Source organism: Phyllostomus discolor, chromosome 2 (genome assembly GCF_004126475.2).
Source record: "Phyllostomus discolor isolate MPI-MPIP mPhyDis1 chromosome 2, mPhyDis1.pri.v3, whole genome shotgun sequence".
NCBI lineage: Eukaryota > Metazoa > Chordata > Mammalia > Chiroptera > Phyllostomidae > Phyllostomus > Phyllostomus discolor.
Window position 1 is genome coordinate 98,744,393 of NC_040904.2, and position 23,100 is coordinate 98,767,492.

A 23,100-nucleotide genomic window follows, 5' to 3' on the forward strand; every position below is an offset into this window, starting at 1 on the left:
CAACTCCCAGCAGGAATGCCCAAGAACACAAAGATAAAATCTAGAATTCCAACAAAGGACCCATCCTTAAAACAATCCTGTTATCTGCACTCAAAACAAACAGTAACAATAAACAAAAAACAAAAATCCTGTGTGATTGTAATTTCCCACTACAGATATTTAGAAAGAACTGGGCATTAGTCCTTATGTCAGGGGTCCAACATACCTATAGTCTGTGCTGTACATGGTGAAAACTCACTAATACACAATAAGTGAACAGACGGTTTGACATGCTTCTGAAAATACCAAGGTGACCAACCATGATGTACTGCCTTCTTCAAAGCAGAGGTAGCTCAGAGACCACAAAGCAAAAGCTCCAGATAATAAGATTAAGATCCAAAGATCAAGTTCCCCAAAAGAAAAAATCCTGTGGGCCCTGGCTGGTGTAGCTCAGTGTATTGAGCGCAGGCCTGTGAACCAAAGTATCACCAGTTTGATTCCCAGTCAGGGCACATGTTTGGGTTGCAGGCCATATCCCCAGTATGGGGTGTGCTAGAGGCAACCATACATTGATGTTTCACTCCCTCTCTTTCTCCCTCCCTTCCCCATCTCTCTAAAATAAATAAAATCTTTAAAAAATATATTTAAAAAATCCTGTGATTCTCTTCCAGGGCCCTCCCCTATCCTGTGGCCCCACCACACCTGCCCTCAATTCAGGCTTTTTCTCCTTCCCCTTCCCTGACACATTACCAAGTGCTTACAGTTAAACTTACAAATGTTAAGTAGGAACTGATATAACTCCACTGCAGCTGTCTCCCTGTACCAACACACAACAGGGAGCTCTTTGAGGGCAGGCACCAGGCCCATTCAAATTGGTCTCATGGCCCCAAGCACAGGGAGCAGCACAGACATGAGCGTAGTAAAGGTCAGGCCAGGGGAAGCTGACAGGTAAATGTGCACACCCATAAGTGAGTATATAATTTCATCTGCAGAGAATTTTCTTGGTCACTATTTCCCTTTGGTTGTGCTTAAATAGGAGCTGGTATAAAATAAGGTCAAAAAGCAGATCTGCATCTCCTGGGGGGCACAAGAAAATGGGGAATGAAGATAGAAATGGTGGTACCCAGCACTGCCCACAGTGGCTCTGAGAGGAGAAACTTGTCCTGGGTGTTCTGGCTCCTGAGCAGACTACTCAGTGGACAGTCCTCCCCACCCATCCTCCCCCAGGACTTTGGAAAGATGCCACCCTCTGAAAAGAGATGTCACATTCACACAACAAAGGCCTAAAAGTTGAATTAAGGAGCATGCTTTTGTTTCCCCTAGAAGGGGAAGCAAGGAATTCCAGTAAGTTACTTCAACTCACACAGTAGGGGACAGCTTGAAAAAGTTCCACTGTGTGGATGCTGTAGGTGAGGCGGGCCATGGTTTGCAGTGCCTGGGTTATTTTTCCTCTTTTGTTTTTCCCTTTTGTCTTTGGGGTCCTCTGTCAAAGCTGTCATGGGGCTTTTTCCTAAAAGGAAAAACCTAATTTCTCTAATTCCTGTTTTGAACTTTAAGTGCTATGCCATGTGCCATTGTCCCTATTTCTCCCATACCTAAGATATTCTGGACACACCATCCCACACAGCCTGATGACAAAAGGGCAGGCTTCTCCAGCTCAGCAGCCCACGGGCAGAGCCACCTTACCTGTAGCCAGTGCTGTTCCTACCCACCACCAGATGCTTGGGCTGATCTTCACACTTATAAAGGTTCAAGTCATTCTCGGGCACCAGGTCCACATCATGGAATATAAAGCAGTCCCAATTTTCATCGTTGAGAGCTTCTAGATAGCCCACATTCAAGAGTTTGGCACGATTAAACTTTTTAGTGCCGGCCTATAGACAGGGAAATTAAAAGTTGAAAAGCTCCTGAGACAAGGTTTCATACTGTGCCCCCTTCAGTTCAGATGCAGGAACTGGTATTAATTAACTCCTGCTACACACAACTGTATTTGTGACATGCAAATCTGACAGTAGTTGCAGTAACAATAAAAGACAGGTTGTTTCTTTACGTTTCACACATACTCAAATCCCATAACTTAAAAACATACCTTGAAATGGGAAGTTGTTGTTTAATGGGTATAGATTTTCAGTTTTGCAAGATGAAAAAGTTCTAGAGACTGGATGTAGAATAATGTGAATATACTTAACACTTACTGAACTGTACACTTAAAAATAGTTAAGGTGGTAGCCCTGGCTGGTGTGTCTCAGTGGATTGAGTGCCAGCCTGTGAACCAAAGGGTCGCTGGTTCGATTCCTAGTCAGGCCACATGCCTGGGTTGAGGGCCAGGTCCCAAGTGGGGGGGTATACAAGAGGCACCCACACATTGATGTTTCTCTCCCTTTCTTTCTCCCTCCCTTCCCCTTTCTCTAAAAATAAATAAATCTTAAAATCTTTTTAAAAATACTTTTTAAATAGTTAAGGTTATCAGTTTTATGTTATGCATGATTTATCATTTTTTTAAAAAACCATAATTTAAAAATACAAATAAAAATAACAAAAAATTTTAAAAACATACCTTTATATTTTCCATTGAAAACTACAAAACCTTTCTTACACACTCTTCATACTGACAAGTATGACTGCTTCACTGTTCGACTCTCAGTTCATCCCAATTTTGTCCTATGTAACCAATTTATACTAAGCTTCCAAGAAACAGAGATTGCCAGAAAGGATCAAGAATTCTTGACCTACAAACAGAGCAGGTCATTGCTATTACTTCTAAGCTACTTAAAAGTCTCTTGGAATCATCATAAAAGAATCCCATTTTAATACTTAATGGCAGAAGCTAATCCTCACAATGACCTCACTGAGGGGATCCATCACTGCATAAAAAAGGAACACATTTCAACCAGTAATAAGACCAGAGGTATGGTGCCCTAGCTAGTGTGGCTCAGTGGACTGAGTGCCAGCCTGCTAACCAAAGGGTCACTGGTTCAATTCCCAGTCAGGGTACATGCCTGGGTTGCAGGCCAGGCTCCCAGTCTGGGGTGCATGAGAGACAACCATGCATTGATGTTTCTCTCCCTCTTTCTCCCTCCCTTCCCCTCTCTCTAAAAATAATTACATAAAATTTTAAAAAATTAAAAAAAAAAAAAGACCAGGGCTATGGTATGGAAAAGATTTTACAGTATTAATTTTTTCATGGCTATTTGGATCGAATACCTTCAGAATAAATTCCAGTTTGATAAATAGTTCATCATAACAAAAATATAGGCAATTCTCTCAAAAGTTACCACAGTACTTTCCTAAAAAGATCAACACAAAGCAGACATATTTTTCTATTGATAAAAACAGTGTACACTGAGAGTGGCTATCCTAAGAAAGACCTCGGAATGACTATCAATGTTAAGAACAAAATATAGTAACAGTAAAATTTTGTTTCCAATACAAAATAATAGATACAGATATATATGCACACTAATTTTGAAGAACCCCAGTTTATTATAAAGTATACACTGCAGAGCTGTATCCTCTGATCTGTCAAAAGTTTTCATAAAACAAATATTACTGCTTATAACGAATAATAAGGATGAAATTAATGATTTTCTTGCACTTTTAGAATTTGTAGGGATTTGTAAGGAATTGCCCTTTTCAGGGCAATTCTGAAAAGCTAGACATGGACATTTAAGTTGATGCCTTATTTTTTCTTTCAATAAACATTAATACCAAATAAAGGCATCTGTGACCAGCCATTCCACTTAGAGCTAAACTCTTCAAAAGCAGCGGACACTTATATTTACTGTGTTTCCTATGAAATCATGCTTCTGGAGGCCAAATAAGCAAATCAAGAAAGTGAAAACAAAGAGAGAGAGAGAGAGAAAAGGGAGGAAAAATAAATAAATAAATAAATAAATAAGCCACAGCCCCCTAAAAAATGAAAATTGAACACATTTTACATAGTAAATAGTGGCAAAGTTAAAGGCAGAACGGTGGACATGGGTCACCGTTGAGTTCCATGGCTAGTGACAGACAGCAGTCTGTCAAATCCTCTGTCTATATCCCCAGTGAGGAACCACGCTCGAAAATGCAAAACAATGTCAACATCTCATGTGTAGTGTATAGCAAATGCAGAGGGAAACATAAGGTAAATCTCGGGGGGAAATCACAGGGCAGTCACAGGCTGACAACAAAACAGGCTTCCTCCAGAGGTTTTCAAGAGGCAGTAAAATTTCCCAGCATTAAGTCCCATTACTCCCCACTCTGAGACTAGAATTTCCCTTACTCATTTCAAGGATGAACAAGATAAAAGACCTCTCCTTTGACAATAGTTTGACATTCCTTTTTACCAAGAAAGACAAACAGTCAAGTCCATCAGAGAGAGGAGAATCTGAGGCAGAGCCCTGGTCTGCCCCACACTCACCTGGTGGATGACATAGATGCCATATTCCAGCTGCTGCCTCTGCAGAAAGGGGTGAAGGTGTTTTAGCAGGTACATCAGGTGTCTCTCTCTGTTCCGGTGTGGAATGAGGATAGCAACCCGCTGTGAAGCCTTGCATTCCTCAGGGTGATACCGGCCTCTGTGCACTTTGGGATTTTCTGCCTGCACGTCTTCCAGAGTAAGATCTGGTTTGAAAATGAGCTTGTCCTGGCCTCCTACAATTAAAACAGGACAGAGGAAACAACAGTAGCTATCTCATCAAGTGGTAAGAGGCTTACATGAGCTAGTACACGTAAAGCACTTAGAACATTGCCTGGGACCCGCTATATGTGTCAGCTTTATTATTACTACTTTAAAGCCTTGTTGGGTCATAAACTATAATCACAGAACCACGTGACCCAGGTTATTGTCTACAAAACCAAGAAAATTACATATAAAAGCATTTCCTTGTTGGCCAACATTCCCTGGGTAGCCAACTCTGGCTCTGTGATTCATCCATAAATTAGAAATACATTCTGTCCCATTTTCAGCTTTCGGCTCAGAGGAGGTGATGGCGCAACTTTCTTCGGTCATCCCAAATCTGAGTTCATCCCACCATCAGGCACCTCCAACCAAGCTGCCGGAGTTCAACCCCAACAAGATCAAAGTCATACACCTGAGGCACACCAGTGGGGGCATTGATGCCATGTCTGCCCCTTCGGCCCCCTGAGCCTGTCTCCAAAAGAGGTTGGTGATGACATCGCCAAAGCAAGCAGTGATTGCAAGGGTCTGAGGATGCCAGTGAAGCTGACCGTTCAGAAGCCACAGGCCCAGACTGGGGTAGCGCCTTCTGCCTCTGCCCTGATCATCAAAGCCCTCAAAGAACCACTACCACCACAAGACAGAAAGAAGCAAGAAAATATTAAGTGCAGTGGAAATATCACTTTTGATGAGATTGTCAACATTGCCTGACATTTGCAGCACTGGTCTTCAGCTAGAGAACTCTCTGGAACCATTAAAGAGATCCTGGGGACTGCCCCAGTCTGCGGGCTGCAATGTTGACGCCCACCAACCTCATGACAACATAAATGACATCAACAGTGGTGCAGGGGAATAGCCAGCTACTTAAGAACTACAAAGGAAAATATTTCAATTAAAGATCATTTGACAACCAAAAAAGAAAAAAAAAAGAAAAATGCATTCTGTCCCGATGACCCCGGTGAAAAGCAGAGGTCAGGACTAGACTAACTGTAAATGTGCTCTATCCATTGTTTCTGTCTTAAAATTCCAAAGGAGGGTGAAGCCTCTTAAAAATATCAAGAGCATTCCACCCTGGCTGGTGTGGCTCATTGCACTGAGCACTGGCCTGTGAACTGAAAGGCTGCCAGCTCAATTCCCAGTCAGGGCACATGCCTGGGTTGCAGACCAGGTCCCCAGTTGAGGGCCTTCTGAGAGGCAACCAGTATCTCTCACACACTGATGTTTATCTCTTCACTTCCTCTTTTTCTCCCCGCTCCCCCCTCTCTAAAAGTAAATAAATAAAATCTTTTTAAAAAATAAAGAGCATAGCTATCCACTAGAAACTAGCCTCACTCCCTAACCCAGCAGTAACAGGAACAGGCATGTGGAACATGGCCAGAAGTGTCCACTGTGCCATGGTAGCAGCAGACATTTGCTCTGCAAGTCTGGATGCAGCCTGGCAAAACCCAAGAGCCGTCCATGGTAACCAAACTCATGTAAGGCTTTAAGGACCAGCTGAAGCCACTGACCTTTCTCTTGGATCTGAATTAACAGAGAATACTGACTAATAAGAAAGGTGGCAGAGCTCAGTTAGGGAACTGAGCCACACCTTGTGAAAAATCCATAGACAATGGTCAGGCTGTAAAATCTCAAATTGTTTGCAAGTGGTGCTATCCTCTTCTGTGCAAATCAATTGCAGGCTCAGAAGCAAATGTATGTCATGGTACCTTGCTTCAGGTGACCATCACCTACCATGGCTGTGGCTGCTGAGACCAGGCTCTATTGTCCATGAAATAAAGGACTCTGCCAAAAAGTACCAAGGAAAATAACTGTTTACAGCCACCTAGAGAAAGTAACTGGCTTACAAGAGCGAGCCTTTCCTGAGGGTTCTGCACGTGAGGCATAGTGATGGTAAGGCAGCAATGCCCTAAAAACAGACACCAAGAAACAGAATAATGTGAAAAGCAATCTATTAGAGCTGCTGCCAAGCCACAGAACTGCTGGGAGAGGATGGTGGTGTGGCCATTGAGGTGGTTTTCCATGCAGCTTGTTAATAAGCCCCATCATCCAAGTTAACTGTCTATGTCTCTGTTCTCGGCCCCTGGAAGAGCCCCAGGCAACAGCCTGATGGAAACCAGTCCCCTCACCCACTTTATCACTGTCATGACTTTTCACGGCCCTAACCTCCCAGAACCTGTTTCCACGTACTCTACCTGTCTCCCTACTGTTGGGAACCGCCCTGCCTGGTTTCAGAAACTGTAACTGCCCCCATGGCTAAGGCTGAGTGAGAGACCTTGAGACTCTAAGCCACTAAGGAGACAAAGCTTGTCTCCCTGGCAGGGGTGCCACCTCTACCCCCTTTACTTCACCCTGCTTGGCCCTGAGTCTAACCAGTCAGCCAATGATGGGTAAGATTCCTCAAAGGAGGGATGACCTAAGACAGGCATGGTCACCAGGGGTTCCTCAGGGAAGGACTTGGGGGGCTATAGAAAGAAGGGGTGATGGACCCTCATCCATTGCCTTTGACATAGCCTGAGTCCTCATTCTGTCTGCAAGTGTCCTAATCTGTTGGCTGCATTAATTCCCCTGCCTGACTTAAGCCTCAACCAATGCCAGAGGTAGGTACAATCCTGTGCTGGAAACAGCGGGTTCCCTGGGACAATAAAGCCTAAGAAAAAATGCATAAAATCCTGTGAAACCTGCTTTGCTAATATCCTCAATTTAAATGATAAGGGTCCAAACATGAAGTGAATTTGTTCCCCAAAGTTTTATGGCCCTTTAACTATCTGACCCTGACTCAGAATAAGTCCTCAGAGTTCTTTGAATGTTACCTATTTTTAAATCATTTCTGCCTGACAATGATTGATGAGCTTTACGTATATACCCTGTATTCCTATGCAAATTAAACCCAATAAAAGCCTACTGAGGAACAGGTTCCTGGCCCTTCTCCTTTGAGAGTTTGGCCACCTTTTCTCCCCAAGCAGATCATGTCTTGGTAGACTTATTCTCATCCATGGTGGACAGGGCGCAGGTGGGGGAGGAAACCCTGTGAGCGGAGCCCCCAACACCCTAACACCCTCATGAGATCCTCTCAAGTGTTGTCCCTTCTGGCCCCTCTTCATCCACTACTAACTATATCACCCTCCTAATCCAGGTGCTTGCTCAATTTGTATCACTGCCCATCTATTTTTATAAATGCAGCTATTACTTCAGTGAGTTGTAAGGATTTTGAACAAGGAAGATAACAGTCAGATTTATGTTTCAATAACTCATTTTCCTATCTCAACCTGTGTAATTTGTGAGCAGAATAATTCCTTCACACAATCAGGAACAGTGTGTTGTCTTTCCCATGACCAGGTAAAGAGGAGCAGCATGCCAATGTAAACACAATGGAAGACAGGGATTCAGTTAGGGAAGCAGGTCTGCAGCTTTCCGTTAAGAGCAAAAAGCCTCCAACGGCCCCAGGCTGCCCCACAAAGAGTTAATTTAGTGTACAGAGAGCCACCTCTGTAGGACAAATGAGGGGCACTGGGCTTTGCAGACTGGAAAGGCTCACCCTGCCTTCGTCCTGCCTGCACGCTGCGCCCTGGGGAAGAAAGGCAAACGCATGAACAACACACTGTGGTCAGCACAACAAAAACAGGCAGACACATAGGAATGTGAGATTAACTCTGGGGCAGTCCCTGGAACCTTTTGGGGGCTGTTATCTAAGAGAAATTATCTAAGGCATATTATTGACGAATAAACAGGAGTCTTCCAGGCGGACATGAACTGAGGAAAGGCATTCTGGAAAAAGAGAACAATGTCCAGGTTCAGAGGAGTGTCTGGTAAACTATTAGCACTTTAATGTTCTGAAGAACCAGAGGTTTGATATATAGTATCGCAGTGGAGTTTTTCTAATTAACATGTTCACCAAAACCAATTTACTGTTCACTGAACTTGAAAGGCAAGACATCAAAGGGGAATCCTAACATACAAGATATTTAAGAAATAAACACTAAACACAACATTGAAGGACAGGCATAGTCGTGTCCCTCAACTGCAAGCTTTTGGCCAAGGGGATGCTAACAGACGGTGTTACAGAACAGGGCCAAGGGGCGTATAATATACTATTACTGATAGGACCCCCCACTAGGTTTGCTATACCTGCCGCCAGAGGAAAGGGGTCTTTCAATGCCAGAGATTGGTGAAAAGGAAAGGAAATATTTATTTAAAGCTATACAGACTTAAAGTAGTGACCTAGTGTCTTCATTAAAATATTATAAGTCCTTTAGAATACCCAGAGACACACAGTCCTTCCTTCTCCCTCTGCCCTAATCTGGGGTACCATATCTCAGAAGAAGCAGAAGTCCATGATTCAGGCTCCCGGCACTATCAGCTGTGTTGCTGCCACGATCTCCAGTTAATCCAAAGCCATGTGGCACCTTCTCATGGCCCACCAGCAAGAGTCCTTCCATCCCTTTTCTTCCAGGCAAAGTCTCTCCTGCTGCCTAAGTCACATGGCAAAAAGAAGCACCCCAAAGCCATGTGGTCCTCACTCTCACCAAAGCTGTGGGGGTCCCCACTCTGCCAAAGCAGCATGGTTCTCTCCTCGCATGGCTGCCAACTCTGGATTTAAATCCCCGCGCCAATCTGCCTTTGCATCCCCACATTTCTGACTCCTCCTACAATCAGCTACACCTGCCAGCATTCCTGTATTCTTCTAGTTTTTCTGGGTTACCATAATGAGTCTGGGCAGGTGTGGCCCCATGTCATGGAGCCAATCGTCTCCAAGCTCTCACACAGGTGCTGTAACCAGGGGGAGTTGCCTCCCAGTTATATCCCAGGTGGAAGTCACTTCCACCTCCCTGGCTCAAAGCATGGCCACAGCTATTTAACATATCTATGCAACCAGTTAAAGGTTATAGATATGTTAAATGACCACACCAGAGGTTAGCAGCAAAGCTGTAGCTATGCAAAACAGCTCTCAATGGCCCTGTTCCATGAGTCCCTTCACCCAACTCACACCTGTGTGGGAGAGGGGTGAGGACACCTATATATCTTTCTAATATTTCCTGGACACCTTGAGTTCTGGACCCCATTCTAAATCCCTATTTGGGCCCCCCTCTTAACACCCTGTTACAATGGGACACAAGTGGAGGCTTAAATGTGCTGTGTTTCTCCACTTGTGGTCTGTAGGTGGCAGAACAGAAACAAGCCCAGGTTAGCCCATGGGTCCCATGAGAAGGAAGACACATGGAGCAGGGCCACCAGCCAAGGCCACCTGACCCTGAGCTCATCCCACAGACAGGTGAGCTAAACCATGCCCACTGGTGTATGCTGCTAAGACTTTTGTGGCTGGATAATAAAACTGGCTATGTTCATATAGTGGACACTCTACATCGGCAGCAGGGATACAGCTCACAAACATAACACTGAACAATGGAAGTCAGACACAAAAGAGTGTACAATATATGTGTTTCCAAGTCTGCAAAGTTGAAAAACAGGGAAAATCTGTGGACGGTGTCAGAAACGTGAAATAAAGGTAGTAACTGAAAGAAGTATAGGAACTTCCATGGTTCCAGGAACGTTCCATTTCTTAACTTACATACTGGCTGCACAGGTATGTTCGTTTTGTGAAACTAACCAAGCTATACACTTCTGGGTTTTGTACTTTCCTGTACACGTATCCAATAAAGTTTATGTAGCACTTGTAAAAGAGGAAAACAATACTTACTGAGATATGGAGAGACCAAAGGGCAGTTGTCAAGGTCTGCTTTCTTCACAGACGCTGCATTCATCAGAGTTTCTTTCTTCCCCAAAACCATGGCCTTTTTGAAATTAGCGATGAAATCCTTTGCTTTAGGAATCTCTTGAATAGCACCCACAAAATAGTTACTGGTGGCCCACCCGACCACTGTCAGGCATAAAGTAAAAAGCAGCAGTAATCGGAATTTGTAGGAAAGGTAGAAGGTCATGTGGAAGCCCATGTCTTTCATTACGTGAGCAAGAGGAACCAGTCTGCCTCACTGCGGGCAGGAGGCTCCCAGTGCAAGTTTTCCGATCCGACTGCACCACTGATGACAATCAAAGATGCAGGCCTGCTTTTGCTCAGTGGTTCCGCTCCAACAGTCTCTAGAAGACAATCACAAGACAGGTTTCAAAAGAATATCCTATTCTGAAACAATTCACGTCAGCACAAACCCGTCCCTGTCAGAAGCTGACTAACAGTAATGGGTGTTCTCCAAGCAGGGTTCAGAGATGAGAAACTCAGAGATTTTAGAGGTAGCAGGTTCCAACCACATACACATCAAAGGAATCCTCCCTGGGTCATCACCCAGGCCGGCTGCCACTTGAGAGAAAAGCCACAGCCAGATGTTGCACAGGGGGAGAAAGGAGAGACTGGCAATATCCCCTTAGTTCTGAGCTAGGCACAGCCTAAAACACAGCCTTACAGTCCTCCTTCTGGCACGCTTTAAGAGAAGGTTACAACAAGTGAAATCTCATTATGGAAAATGAAACAAAACCTCTTCTCTGTGGAAGCTAGAAAAATGTGCTGCTCAACAGGGGATGAAAAAGCAAGGCTTTCACTAGGAGGCGCTGGCACCAGGCACATCCCAAAGGGTGGGGGAGGCAGGGGAGAAACATAAGAAAGTGCTGACACAGGAGGCCACTCACCTGTAAGAATACGAGGCAAAACTGTTTGAGGTCAGGGGTTCTGGCTCAGACAGAAACTACAGCTCTACCACATACTGGCCATGAAACCCAGTCTTTTCTATAAGATGGAGATAAATATAGTTCTACCCAGAGACGTTATTGTGGGACTGGCTGACCTAATGCACAGGTGGCAAATACAAGGCCCATGGGCCGAATCCCACCTAGCACCTCGTTTCTACCCAGCAGCAGTGCTGAGCTCTCGCTCAACTGTTAAGGAGTAGTTACATTGATACAGTCCTAAAGTTACATTCGGCCCTCTGAAGGCAACTGGGAGGCTGATGCAGCCCCCAGTGAAAATGAGTTTGACACCCCTGAATTCCTAATATATTCATCCATTGTGTGTTAGCCCACCTCCTGATGCACAGTAAGCACTGGTGGTGACCATCACTGTTGATATTGTTACAAGTTTTGACTTTAAATAACTCTGTATTAGTGAGGGCCAATAGGTGGACACACTGGAGGTGGAGCTGCCAAGACCATGACTCTATTATACTATATTTCTCACTGTCACTTGATAAATTGCCACGCTGACTTCACACTTCAGTATGACTCTGTCTCTGAGAGGTAGCTATGCTCTTAGTTACTGACAAAAACCCAGTTTCTGAGGCCACACAGGCGAAGGCCCGCTCGGACCATGGCGAGTGCACTAAGGCGATGAAGGTGCCTTAGTGAGCAGCAAAGCCCGCACATCATCTCTGCATTGCCCAAACCACATCTCTCCTCTAATTCTAAACATGTTACCAGAACAATGCAGAAAGGCTAAAACCAGAGCCCCGGTAACCTCTATAGCCAAACATACCCTCAGTTAAATGAATAGAATGGAGATGAATGTATTTTCTATGCTAAGTGACAACATGGAAATGCTTATGATGAAAACTTAAGTAACAAAAGAAAGAGAAAATAAACTCTATATGTGTTCATGATTACCACTAAAATTACAGAAATAAGAAAACTCTAGGGAAAAAATAGCCAAAAGCCAGCAATAATTTTTATCAGGAATATGGGACTGGCCGGGGTGTATTTTTCTCTTTTCTTTTCAGAATGCTGTATAACATACTTTGTTCTTTTATAATAAAAAGTTTTTATTAAAAAATGATATGTGAGAATATGGTAATTTACTATGAAAAAGAAAAGCAAAATCTTAGCAACTCTCAAGATGGCCTCATACTTACTGAAGAGTAGTATTTCAAAAATTTAGCTCTAGGTTGTTTGAGGGAAACCTAGAAAGCATTTCTCTTTAGACACAATGTAACAAAAGGAGGTTAAGTTCCTGTCAAGCCATAAGAGATATGACCCACGAAGCAAATATGGCTTGTCTTTAGTCTGGAAGGTACCCTAAGAAAGAACAGCTAAGAGCAATCTATTTGTGAATTCACTCTGTGCCATGCACTGGGGTTAAATCACTTGTATTACCTTATTTAATTCTCATCTCAACCTCATGAGGTAAGAATTATCAGTCTCCTTATTTTATAGAGGAGAAAATGAAGGTTTAGAGAGGTTAAAAACTTTGCCCACACAAGCACACACAAGCAGCAGTGGTGAAGCTGGGGCCTGCGCCCATGTGGTCAGCTCCCACCCCTGGGCCTCCACCACACCCTTCACACGGACATTTCAACCTTTCTTTGGGGCCTGGGTGCACCCAATACAAACTCTTGGAACATACAGGGGTTTTTTGTTTTGGTTTGGTGTGGTTTGGCTTTGTTTTCAGCAGCATTCTACCTTTCTCCCATGTCCCCCAGGCCCTTTGCTTGGGCCTGTTAGTTCAAACGGCTTCCTGGAGTTCTCGTGCCTTCCCTCCAGGTAAGTCTGCAGGTTCCTGGGGCCAATCAGACAACCTCTATGGACTTAACTGCAAGAAGCTTAAATGCTAGGACTGGCAATAATTTTTTATTAAAATCTCAATCTTAGAAAGTCTAGACTGAGCACAGTGGAGGGACAGCCCCCTGACAGGGAGACTCACCTGCCTGAAGGGACTTCTGATCACAGCACCGCAGTGGAAACATACACGTCCATACACACCTCCGTCTGTGCCCCCAGCATTTTACAGAGGGCAGGAGTGCGATTTAGAGAGATTTAAAAACCCACCCAAGTAATGAGCTTGGAATAATCATAGACCATGACTGCTGAACTGCAGCACAAGGAATTTATCCAAAGATAAGAAATTTGTTATAAAACTAAGGAGCCATTCTTAACGAGTACTTAATAATTAGTCTTCATTGCTAACCCCACTTATTGAGACTATGTGGGCCAGTAAAAAATAATTGCCTCTTACTTTTTCCAGTCTTGGTGCTTTCCTCAAAACTGACTCTACAGGGAGCCAGTATGAAGGAAGCTCAAGTGTGAGGTGTCCTTGGTTCTGTGAGTGAACATCTAAGGTGTGAACAATCTATAACTCAACTGTCCTTGCAGAGAGATCTCCTGCCCTGCCTGCTTTTCAGCTAAGTGACTGAAGACAATCCCTTTAGGCATGTTTTCCCAGCTAGTTTAAAAAAAATCTTAAACCAGTTACCAAAAGAATTTAATGAAAACTGTACTTGAACAACAATTTAAAAGAATTTTGTGAGATTATATACACAAACACACCTGGTACGTTCCAAGGAACACACTTATTAGAAGGAACAAATATCCCAAAGAAATATTTATTGACCATGATTATCAGTGTGATTCATGCTCAAAGTCTGCCGGAATGCTAATAGAGACAGCATTACCTGTGTGGTTACACACTAAAATACAGATGATTTTTATTTTCTATTTCTCTGTAACTCCCTATTTTTCTTTCAATGAGTGTATATTATTTTTATAATTAAAAAAATAAGAATTTTTAAGCAGAAGTTCTTTTTAGGTCAGGTAACTCCTGGTTGGGGTTTGGGGGAAATGTTATCAGAACAGACTTATTTATAGTAACATTTAAAAAACTGAGAGGCCCTGAACTCTCTGGAGAGAGTTTTCTTTTTCAGTCACGGCTGTCTTGAAATAAGGGAATCGTGGCCACAGAAAACAAACTCAGGTAACATGAAAGAAGTTATTTTAGGGCAAGACTCGCCACCCTTCTCCTTTATAGAAGTTCACCCTAGAGTTAGTTCAAAATGATGTGTTCATAATTTTGGTTTTTCCTCTTCTCAACTCAACCAGTCTTTCCTGACCACTTGCTATTTTCAGGCGCACTGCTGGGCACCCAAAGGGAACTGAGGTACACTCCTTACACTCAGCGTTTATTTCACTCCTGTCTCAGACGGTAACGTCTGTGATTTGGGTTCATACAGGCTAGCCCAACTCGAAAGTGTAAATGAAATAGGATTGGCAAAATATTCAGAAGTGCTGAAGCTAGGTAATAGGTACCTGAGGGTTCATTTTCTTTTTCTCTCTACTTTTGTATGTGCTTGAAATTTTTTATAATAATAAAAGAAATAAATCTGGTAAAGAAGACAAACTACAACAAAAGGTAAATCAGCATGAGTGCTAAGTATCATTCATGGAGAATCTCTACACACACAAATTTTGCACCACCATGGGGGTGGGGCAGTGGACAGGACACGAGGTGTCACCCTATAAATATCTACTAAATACTTATCCACTGGGAAGAATGGACATGGTCTCCATTCGGCTGCCACAGGTGCCAAAATAGCGTCCTGATGTTTCTAAATCCACCTGGTAATCCTGAAGACACAAGGCATCTCAGAGTGGGCATGACGTGGCTCCAGGTCTTACTCCCTTGGGTTTCTCTGGGGCAGCACCAGTGGAAAAGCTGATAATTTGCCACTCCTTTCACTCCTGAAGAGTTCCTGAGAGCTATTTTGCACACATTGCCCTGCCGTCCTTGGGCCTCTGGTATTCATTCTCCCAATTACAGCTCCATTATCTGGTTTCTGAGTAATTACTGCCCAGGCCCTAAAGAAGCAAGGGTTCCCTGGGTGGGTGGCAACAGTGGGATAGAAATGGCAGCCATTTATATGTACAAGTCATAATTTAAACTCAAAGACCAAGCTCCTAATGGGCAAAACTGGAAGCATTGCAGCAAGAAAATGATGGTGTAGATGAAAATCTGTAAAAAATCATATTCCTAACAGAGCAGGTCATGGTGGGCAGTCACACCTCAGACCTGTAACTTCCGTAGTGAAAGGTTATTAAGTAAGTCCTGTCCATTGTTCTTGTGCATCTAGGTTAACACACCTGTGGAATGTCAGAAGCAATAACCATAAAGGCCTAACCACCCTGAAGAGAGCACATAATCTTAATGTGTAATCCAATCCCTACCTTGCTTTCTCTCACCTTCATGTAATCTTCGTTTCCTCCTTAATTTCAAATGCATAAAAGAAACTGCGAAATTGTTATTCTCCAAAGCATCTGAGATCTTGCTTCCTACTACTTGTCAGTTTGGCTCAAATAAATTCTTACGAAAATTCTCTAAAAGTTTGGATGTTTTTTATGTCAACAATGACACTGTAAATATCCATGAATCCACAATAGAAATGACCAAATAAACATACTAATTCCTAGAGTTAACTTCCAGTTAATAAGGAAGCAGGAGATGAGAAAAATCACCATCAGGCAGACACCACTGTGTTCACTGGTGCACACAAGATCCCCCAGTAGGCACTGAAGCCAGTGGGTGAAAATTTGAGGATAAACAGTTTGCAGAGTCTCAAAGTTTCTCCCTCAGGATAATTATTGACTACAAAGGAAAAGACAGTTACCTTTAGAGGGGAGAAACCTAGCAGATATCACCTTAACCAAGTGATCAGAGTTAATATCACCAGTAATAAGATCTATTAAATTTCATGAATCAGTGATAATACTCTAATTGGTACTCTTGTGCAAAACTTTATTCTACAATAACTAATTGGTATTCTTTAAGAGGGTCAAAATAATGAGAGAAAGAAAAAAACTGAGGAACTATCTCAGACTGGAGGAGACTAAGGAGAAATAAGTAAATGCAATTAATAGGATCCTGGATAGACTATGGAAATAGAAAAAAAAATCACTAGCTTCCTAGAGGGGAGGCTGGCGGCCAGAAGAGGTGTGAAGACCACATCCGCCTCCTTGCCTCCTTGCTCTGAGGCTGCCATGGGAGTGTGTGGGGGAGGGGTGCCCAGGATCACCACAGAGCCCTTCAAGGCAATTGAAGACACAAGGATCAAGCTCATGATCCACTATTCCATGGGCCCTTCCTTCCATTTCTTGGTGCCTATCCTTTGCTGCTGATGCCATAATGGATGTAGAGATGGCTTTCTGTCTTTCAACAGTTACTGAAGTACACGTTTGGGATTTTGTTGAGGAAAGCTGGATACAGTAAACAGAATCTTGAAAGCTGCTTGACTACTGTCTTTTCTCAGACTAGCCTTAAAGAGCATACCCCCAATTCATTCTGGATTGGTAGATCTGAAGTACAAAATATTTCTTTTTTATTTATTTGTTTATTTATTTATTTATTTATTTTTAGGGAGAGGGGAAGGGAGGGAGAGAGGAAGGAAAACATCAATGTGCAGTTGTCTCTTGCATGCCCCCAGCTGGGGACCTGGCCCCAACCCAGGCATGTGCCCTGACCCAGAATTGAACCGGTGACCTTTCAGCTTGCAGTGCCCAACCCACTGAGCCACACCAATCAGGGCTGAAGTACAAAATATTTTCCAGATAAGTAATGGAACATCATCTATGATCATCTCCAGAAAAGAAGCTATCAGAAGGAAACTAACAAAAAAGAAAAAAAACTTGTGTATGAAATATTTTGACCAATGGTCTAATTAGATCAAGTGGAATTTGTGGAGCACCTGTCTCCTGAATGTATCATTACCAGTATGGACATATTAACTTGTACCAGGAGCCCACGTTCCATGAGAACTTCATTACCGCTTTACCAGAGCAAGGCTTAGGTCGCATAGCAGCAAACAGTCTTTCCTACCTGCATGCCAGGTCTCTGTGTGCAGCACAGCTTGTATGTAAAGGAGGACAGCAAGTGATCTCTGAAGGAATGCTCTGAAAGAAGCTGATGGAATGAATGGTGCACACTGACCCCCTGTGGAAGGAACTTTCAGAAAGAAGAGGGTGGGATCATTACCTGCTTAAAAACAAACCCACAGATGGCTCTTGCAATTCATTTTACAAATTATATCCAAAGATTATGCAGGATATAGAGACTACAGATTCTAACTGATGATGTGGATCACACAACTTGCAGAGCATTCAGTGCCACTCTGAAAACAGTAAAGGTGTCTACTGTTTGCACTATTATGACAAAAAATTATCAGTGGCCTATGAGATAATTCTATTAAGATGTGGGATAAAACCAGCTTGGAATGTTGGAAAGTGTTAACACTGGCTCCTTTGTCTCCAGGATGATGAATGTGTCATTGTGACTAGGGCTTCAGACTCCACAGTGGGAGTCTGGGAGGTTAACATGGGTGAAGTACTGAGCACGCTGGTCCACCAGACGAGGCTGTACTGCACTTCTGCTTCAGCCAGGGACTGATGGTGGCCTGTTCCAAGGACCTCTCTATCACTGTGTGGGACATGGCTTCTGCCAAACTGTCACCACTTTACTCTGCATCCTGGTCAGCCACTGTGCTGCTGTCAGTGTAGCAGACTTCGATGTTAAGAACATCATGTCTGCCTCTAGTGATGGAACCATCAAAGTCTGCAGCACGAGTACCTGTGAATGTGTTCATATTCTGAACAAGCACAAGTGAAGCCTTGCCTCTCTCCAGCTGCTTGTTAGTTGATCATCAGATAATACCATCATGCTATGGGATGCTGAATGGTGCCTGTTTAAAGGTCCTAGAGGGACATGAAGAACTGGTCCAATGCATCTGCTTTGGTAAGAAGAGGATTGTCAGCAAGGTCTATGAGGAGAATATAACAGTTTGGGAGTGAAAAAGTTGCTCTCGACCCTCAAGCCTCAGCATTGTGTTTGTGCACCTTGGTGAAACATTCCAGACATGTGTTTTGGCTGCAGCTTGATGAACTGCAAATCATTAGCAGCTCTCATGATAACACTATTTTGAGTTGGGATTTCTTAAATATGCCTCCCAGTGCCCAGAATGAGACCTGTTCTCCTCCAGAACATACACTTAGCATCTCCAGGTAACAGTTTGCACTTTATCCCTTGCAGAATTTCCTAGTCTTGAACTACTGGCTAGATGGTCACCAGCACCTAATGGATTCTTCACAGGAAAGCAATGCGCTGGAATTGGTTCTAGATGCTGGGAAGATGCAAAACTGCCTAACTCTTCAAGTACTGGCATTTCTCACCTCCAATTTCATCCTCCACTTTGAGAATACCTTAGCTTCACTGACTTCAACTAGGACAGACGCCCATTTCCTTCCCCCATTAGCGAAAAATACCGAATGCTTCAAATGTACATTTTTCATATAAAAGTATGTTCTCTGGAAATAAATCAACAATCAAAAGAAGACTGGGCCTCTAATTTACATTGCTTTCCATTTTGGTCTGCTATTAACAAAGAGCATTCTTCTTCAGTGAAATGCTGGGTGCCAGCCCCTACCTAAGATGTCCAGGTCTTTCCTTTTCAGAAGGTAATGTCCCCTTTTGATAGTCCACACCATTCTGAATTCTGACTTGTATTAGAAATACGTTAGACAATGGGAAAATTTCTCTGGATTGTTTATTTTTTTTTTGCATTACACTTCCTTTCTGTACCATTTCTTTGAACTTAAAAAACTCTAAGCCAGGTTATATCATCTCTAAGCAAGTAATATAGCTCTTTTATTAACTGTTCTCTGCACCTCAACCATCTCCTGATATTTGGTAGAGTAACATCTTTACACATGTTTTCCTCCTAACTTAAATACTGTATCTGCATGTAGATATAATGTACACAATAGTATAACCTCAAGAAGTCAAGCCCTCCCCCTCCCCCATGCCCAAGACACTAGTAGAGTGTATTCCCACTTAGTACTGGGCTGGGCTCAAGAACCTGATACCAGGGTGGATATGGAATGTCTAGAACCCTTCCTGCTGTATTCATATGGGTTTTTATTTTGTCATCGTCATTGTGTTTGTGTGGTGTGTTTTTTATGGGAATCTTGTTTTAAAATGTAATTTTGAAAGTTTAATACAGTATGTTTTTTATCTATTTTTTAAAGGTTTTATTTATTTATTTTTAGACAGAGGGGAAGAGAGAGAGAAAGAGAGAGAGAGAGAGAGAAACATATGTCGCTTGTCTTTCGCACATGCCCCAACCAGGGACCTGGCCCTGGTCCAGGCATGTGACCTGACCAGAAATCAAACTGGCGACCTTTCACTTTGTGGGACGACACTCAACCAACTAAGCCATACCAGTGAGGGCCAGAATGTTTTATTTGTTGTGCAGTATATGCAACAGCAAGGTACCTTTTGTTGTTTTTTCCTCATAAGTACTCCTGAGTACTTACAAGTAGTCACTTCCCATAGTATTCATTTGATTTCACTGTCAAAAATCATTATTCTGTGGGTTAGTGACCCTGCGGAGGGAAGAACAAGAAGGCCCTACTGACTTTCCTGGCTCTAGACTTCATGCATCCTAGCCTTGTCAGGATGTTAGCAGAACTGCTTGTATGTTGGAGCCCATATACCAGGTCTGGCTTGTTCAGAGGCCCATCTTGAGTGATGGGTATGCCTACGTGGTACAAAGATTCAAGTTCATGAATCCCATCCCTGTCATCTCTGGTGTCACCTTATGATGTGGCCCAGGAAGATCCTCAGAGTTCCAGAGTGCTCAGCAGACCAAATGTGTGAATGATCCATCATAGTGACCATGTGTGGAAAGGACTTTGGCATCTGGTGGGCACTTCTTTTTCCTTGTTCAGTATTAAGTTTTGACTTGCCCCTTGACATTGTCTTCAAAGACCAAGGAATGTCAATAACATTTTAAAGGACCAATAAGAACTTCCTGTTAATGAAACCTCCCCCCAGGGAAGCACACTCTGCTACCAATAGGAAGGTCCCTAGTCTCTGTTTTGTCCTTTACACTGAGAACAGTGTGGGTATGTGATTCGTTCACTGGTTAGCTTTGCTTTTTCCTTTTAAAAGAAAATAAATTCCAACTGTAATTGAACAACAATAAAATAATTTAAATTAAAAAAATAAATCAATATAAATAAAAATGATTATTCCCACAAGTTACTAAATAATTTCTGTTTTTAAGAAGTTGAGTCTAAATATATAAAAAAATAGTCCTGGCCAGACAGCTCAGTTGGTTAGAGTGCTTGTCCCAATAGACCAAGGCTGCAGGTTTGATCCCCAGTGAGGGCACATACAGAAATCAACCAATGACGACAAATCGATGTCTCTCTCTCTCTCTAAAATAATTAATTAATTAAAATAAATAACTAAAAAGAAAAGGGTAACAAAATAAGCCTCCAATCATCAGGCTGAGGTTGTAAGCTTGACAGTAGTTGTGAAAGTGATTTAACTTTTGCCACTCTTCACCTTACAGTGTTACCAGCAAACTGGTTAGTAGAGTCCCAGGGAGGGGAGAAAATACAAGGGAGGAAGAAATTCTTCTGATTTAAGGGACATTCTGTTGTCATTTAATATGAAGTTCTTGTTCCTTGGGGAATCAAGACATCTGAATATGCACACCACCTTTGAATAGCTCCAACTAAACTACAGCAGCGACTTTGGCACCCAAGGAATTCTGGCTTTCTGGGATTACAGTAATAATTTGCAACTACAAATCACTGCTTTATTCATGTTTTAAAGCACTGGGATAGTCTAATTCTAACTTGTTAATTAATAATGTTGGCCAATTATCTATTTGAAATAAATTTGTGTCTGAACAACTATCAAAACTATTAAATTGTACAGATATCATTCATGACAGCCTTGTACTATAGAATGTGCTTAATAAAAAACAAAAAGTTGACCTTTGTCTAAAAAATTGATCAGAGATATCAATAAATCAAGTATGAGTATTATGCAGTACATCCAATCTGGCTTCATGCAATTGTTACTTTAGCTACTAATTCAAAGCCAGGACTCTTAATAAAGCATTGTAATACTCTGAAAAAACATATATCATTAGCAGAAAAACTGATGAAACTCAAAGTCTGTAGTTAGTTGTACTGATAACTGAACCATGGTTATATAAGGGGTTACACTAAAGGAAGTTGAGTGAATTTTCTATATATTTTTGCAACTTGTCTCTAAGTCTAAAATTAATTAAAACTTAAAAGTTAAAAAAAGTTGGAGACTGAATATAATCCAACATATGATAATAAAATTAATTTAATTCTCTAAGAGAATCACTGAGTTTTGTATTCTATTCCTATGACCTGACACATAGCCAGTGCTGAATTTGGTAAATAATAAATTACTTTGTAGGATATGCTCATTAAAATACTTAAGGACACTACTAAAACAAATGAAATGCAAAAAAGGAGGAGGAAGAGGAGAAGGAAAACAATGATTAACCAGGAAAGGGGAAAATTAACTGGGTGCAAAATTACATTTTCGGAAGTTTCTAGAAAATGAAAAGGCTTCCCCCAACCCCACCCGGCCCCACCCCCATGCTAGCTCCCTTCAGTTTACTAACACCAGCACTTTCCTAAAGCTCCATCTCTAATAAGTGGCACTTTCTTTTGGCCATGCCCACCACCTTCTGCTCTTCTGCCACTGAGCACTCCAAGGCAGTGCCCCTCTTTCCTGACTCCTAGCACTTCGTCTGCGCCTTCCTCCCTAAACCCACGGAGCACACTGGAGCATCTGGGTAAGAGGTACCAGATGACCCTGCATCACCCATTTTACAGCAAGAGCTGCCATAAAATGGTCAGGTAACATGAAGTAAATTTGACAAGCGAAGGACTGACACTGTTATATGCGGTATAGGCTATGCAGCATAACAGAATGCATAGGAATTTCTAATAGGAGATTTTAATGGAGATTCAATGTGTACTTATGTGTCATTTTCAGCTGTCCCAGAGAACCCTGCAGCGGGGTCAGAGTTCCCTTTCTGCAGTCATTAGGGACACCTCAATGAGAAGGTTTGAGAAGGTCTCAGGTAATGGGAAAAAAAAAAGACTTAAGTCACAAAGAGCTGAGTTCAAATCTTCATAGAGCTATAAATGGTTTTGTGCAAGTGACCCAAATTTCTGAGTGTTTTTTGCCATTAATATAAAAAACATTTTTCAAAGTGTGGTTCCAAGAATGCTTATAATACTTAATACAGAGGGCAATTTGTTAAAATTGCAGGTTCCTAGACCTTACTCTCAGAGCAGCTGGGCCTGGGACTCAGGAAAATGAATTTTTAACAAGCTCCTCAGGTTATACACATTAAAGTTTGAGAACCACTGAAATAAGAGAATGGGCCTGAAGTGTAATAGATCCTTCGGAAACGTTAACTTTCCTTCTAATTAGGAAAAGCTATAAGGACATGTGAAAATCAGATTTCAAAAGTGCATATCAATAATTTTTGACATCATCAACCAACATTACTAAAATAACAAAAACTGAAAAGAATCAGTGTCACTGTTAGGGAGCTGATTTTATTAACTACAGTACCTCCATTTGATGGAACATATGCTTTCATTAAAACGGTGTTTTAAAAATTTAACTACATGAGAAAGTATTCATAATAGCTAAGTGATAAAAAACAGAATATAAAAATGCACATAGAATATAACCCCAATTATGCTATATATGTGTGGTATGCATGTCTTTTACATGTAAAATGCCAGAAATAATTACTGGCATTTATTTCTTAATTGCAGAATTAAGGAAATTTTGTTTCTTCTATATCCTCTAATTTTTCTAAAATGGGGTTTTATGATTATAAACAATTACTTTTTCAGGC

The 23,100-nt window shown here is 42.2% G+C and overlaps 1 protein-coding gene and 2 pseudogenes across 3 annotated transcripts in view; 2 read left to right on the forward strand and 1 right to left on the reverse strand.

Moving 5' to 3' along the window:
- Nucleotides 1-23,100, reverse strand: part of B4GALT4 (beta-1,4-galactosyltransferase 4) — a 37,342-nt gene that overhangs the window by 12,207 nt on the left and 2,035 nt on the right. The window contains exons 2-5 of one of the 3 annotated variants that reach the window (XM_036018127.1): nt 17,214-17,339; nt 10,335-10,732; nt 4,382-4,614; nt 1,666-1,853 (exon numbers count right to left, since the gene is read on the reverse strand). In XM_036018127.1, the coding sequence (XP_035874020.1) occupies nt 1,666-1,853; nt 4,382-4,614; nt 10,335-10,596 (683 nt within the window). In that variant the 5' untranslated portion in view covers nt 10,597-10,732; nt 17,214-17,339. Of the gene's footprint in view, nt 1-1,665; nt 1,854-4,381; nt 4,615-10,334; nt 10,733-13,586; nt 13,757-17,213; nt 17,340-23,100 lie in introns of those variants that run through there. The other 2 variants (XM_036018128.1, XM_028505150.2) reach the window with 2 other exon arrangements.
- LOC114490685 lies at nt 4,623-5,507 on the forward strand (annotated as a pseudogene).
- On the forward strand, nt 16,274-18,922 carry LOC114488797 (annotated as a pseudogene).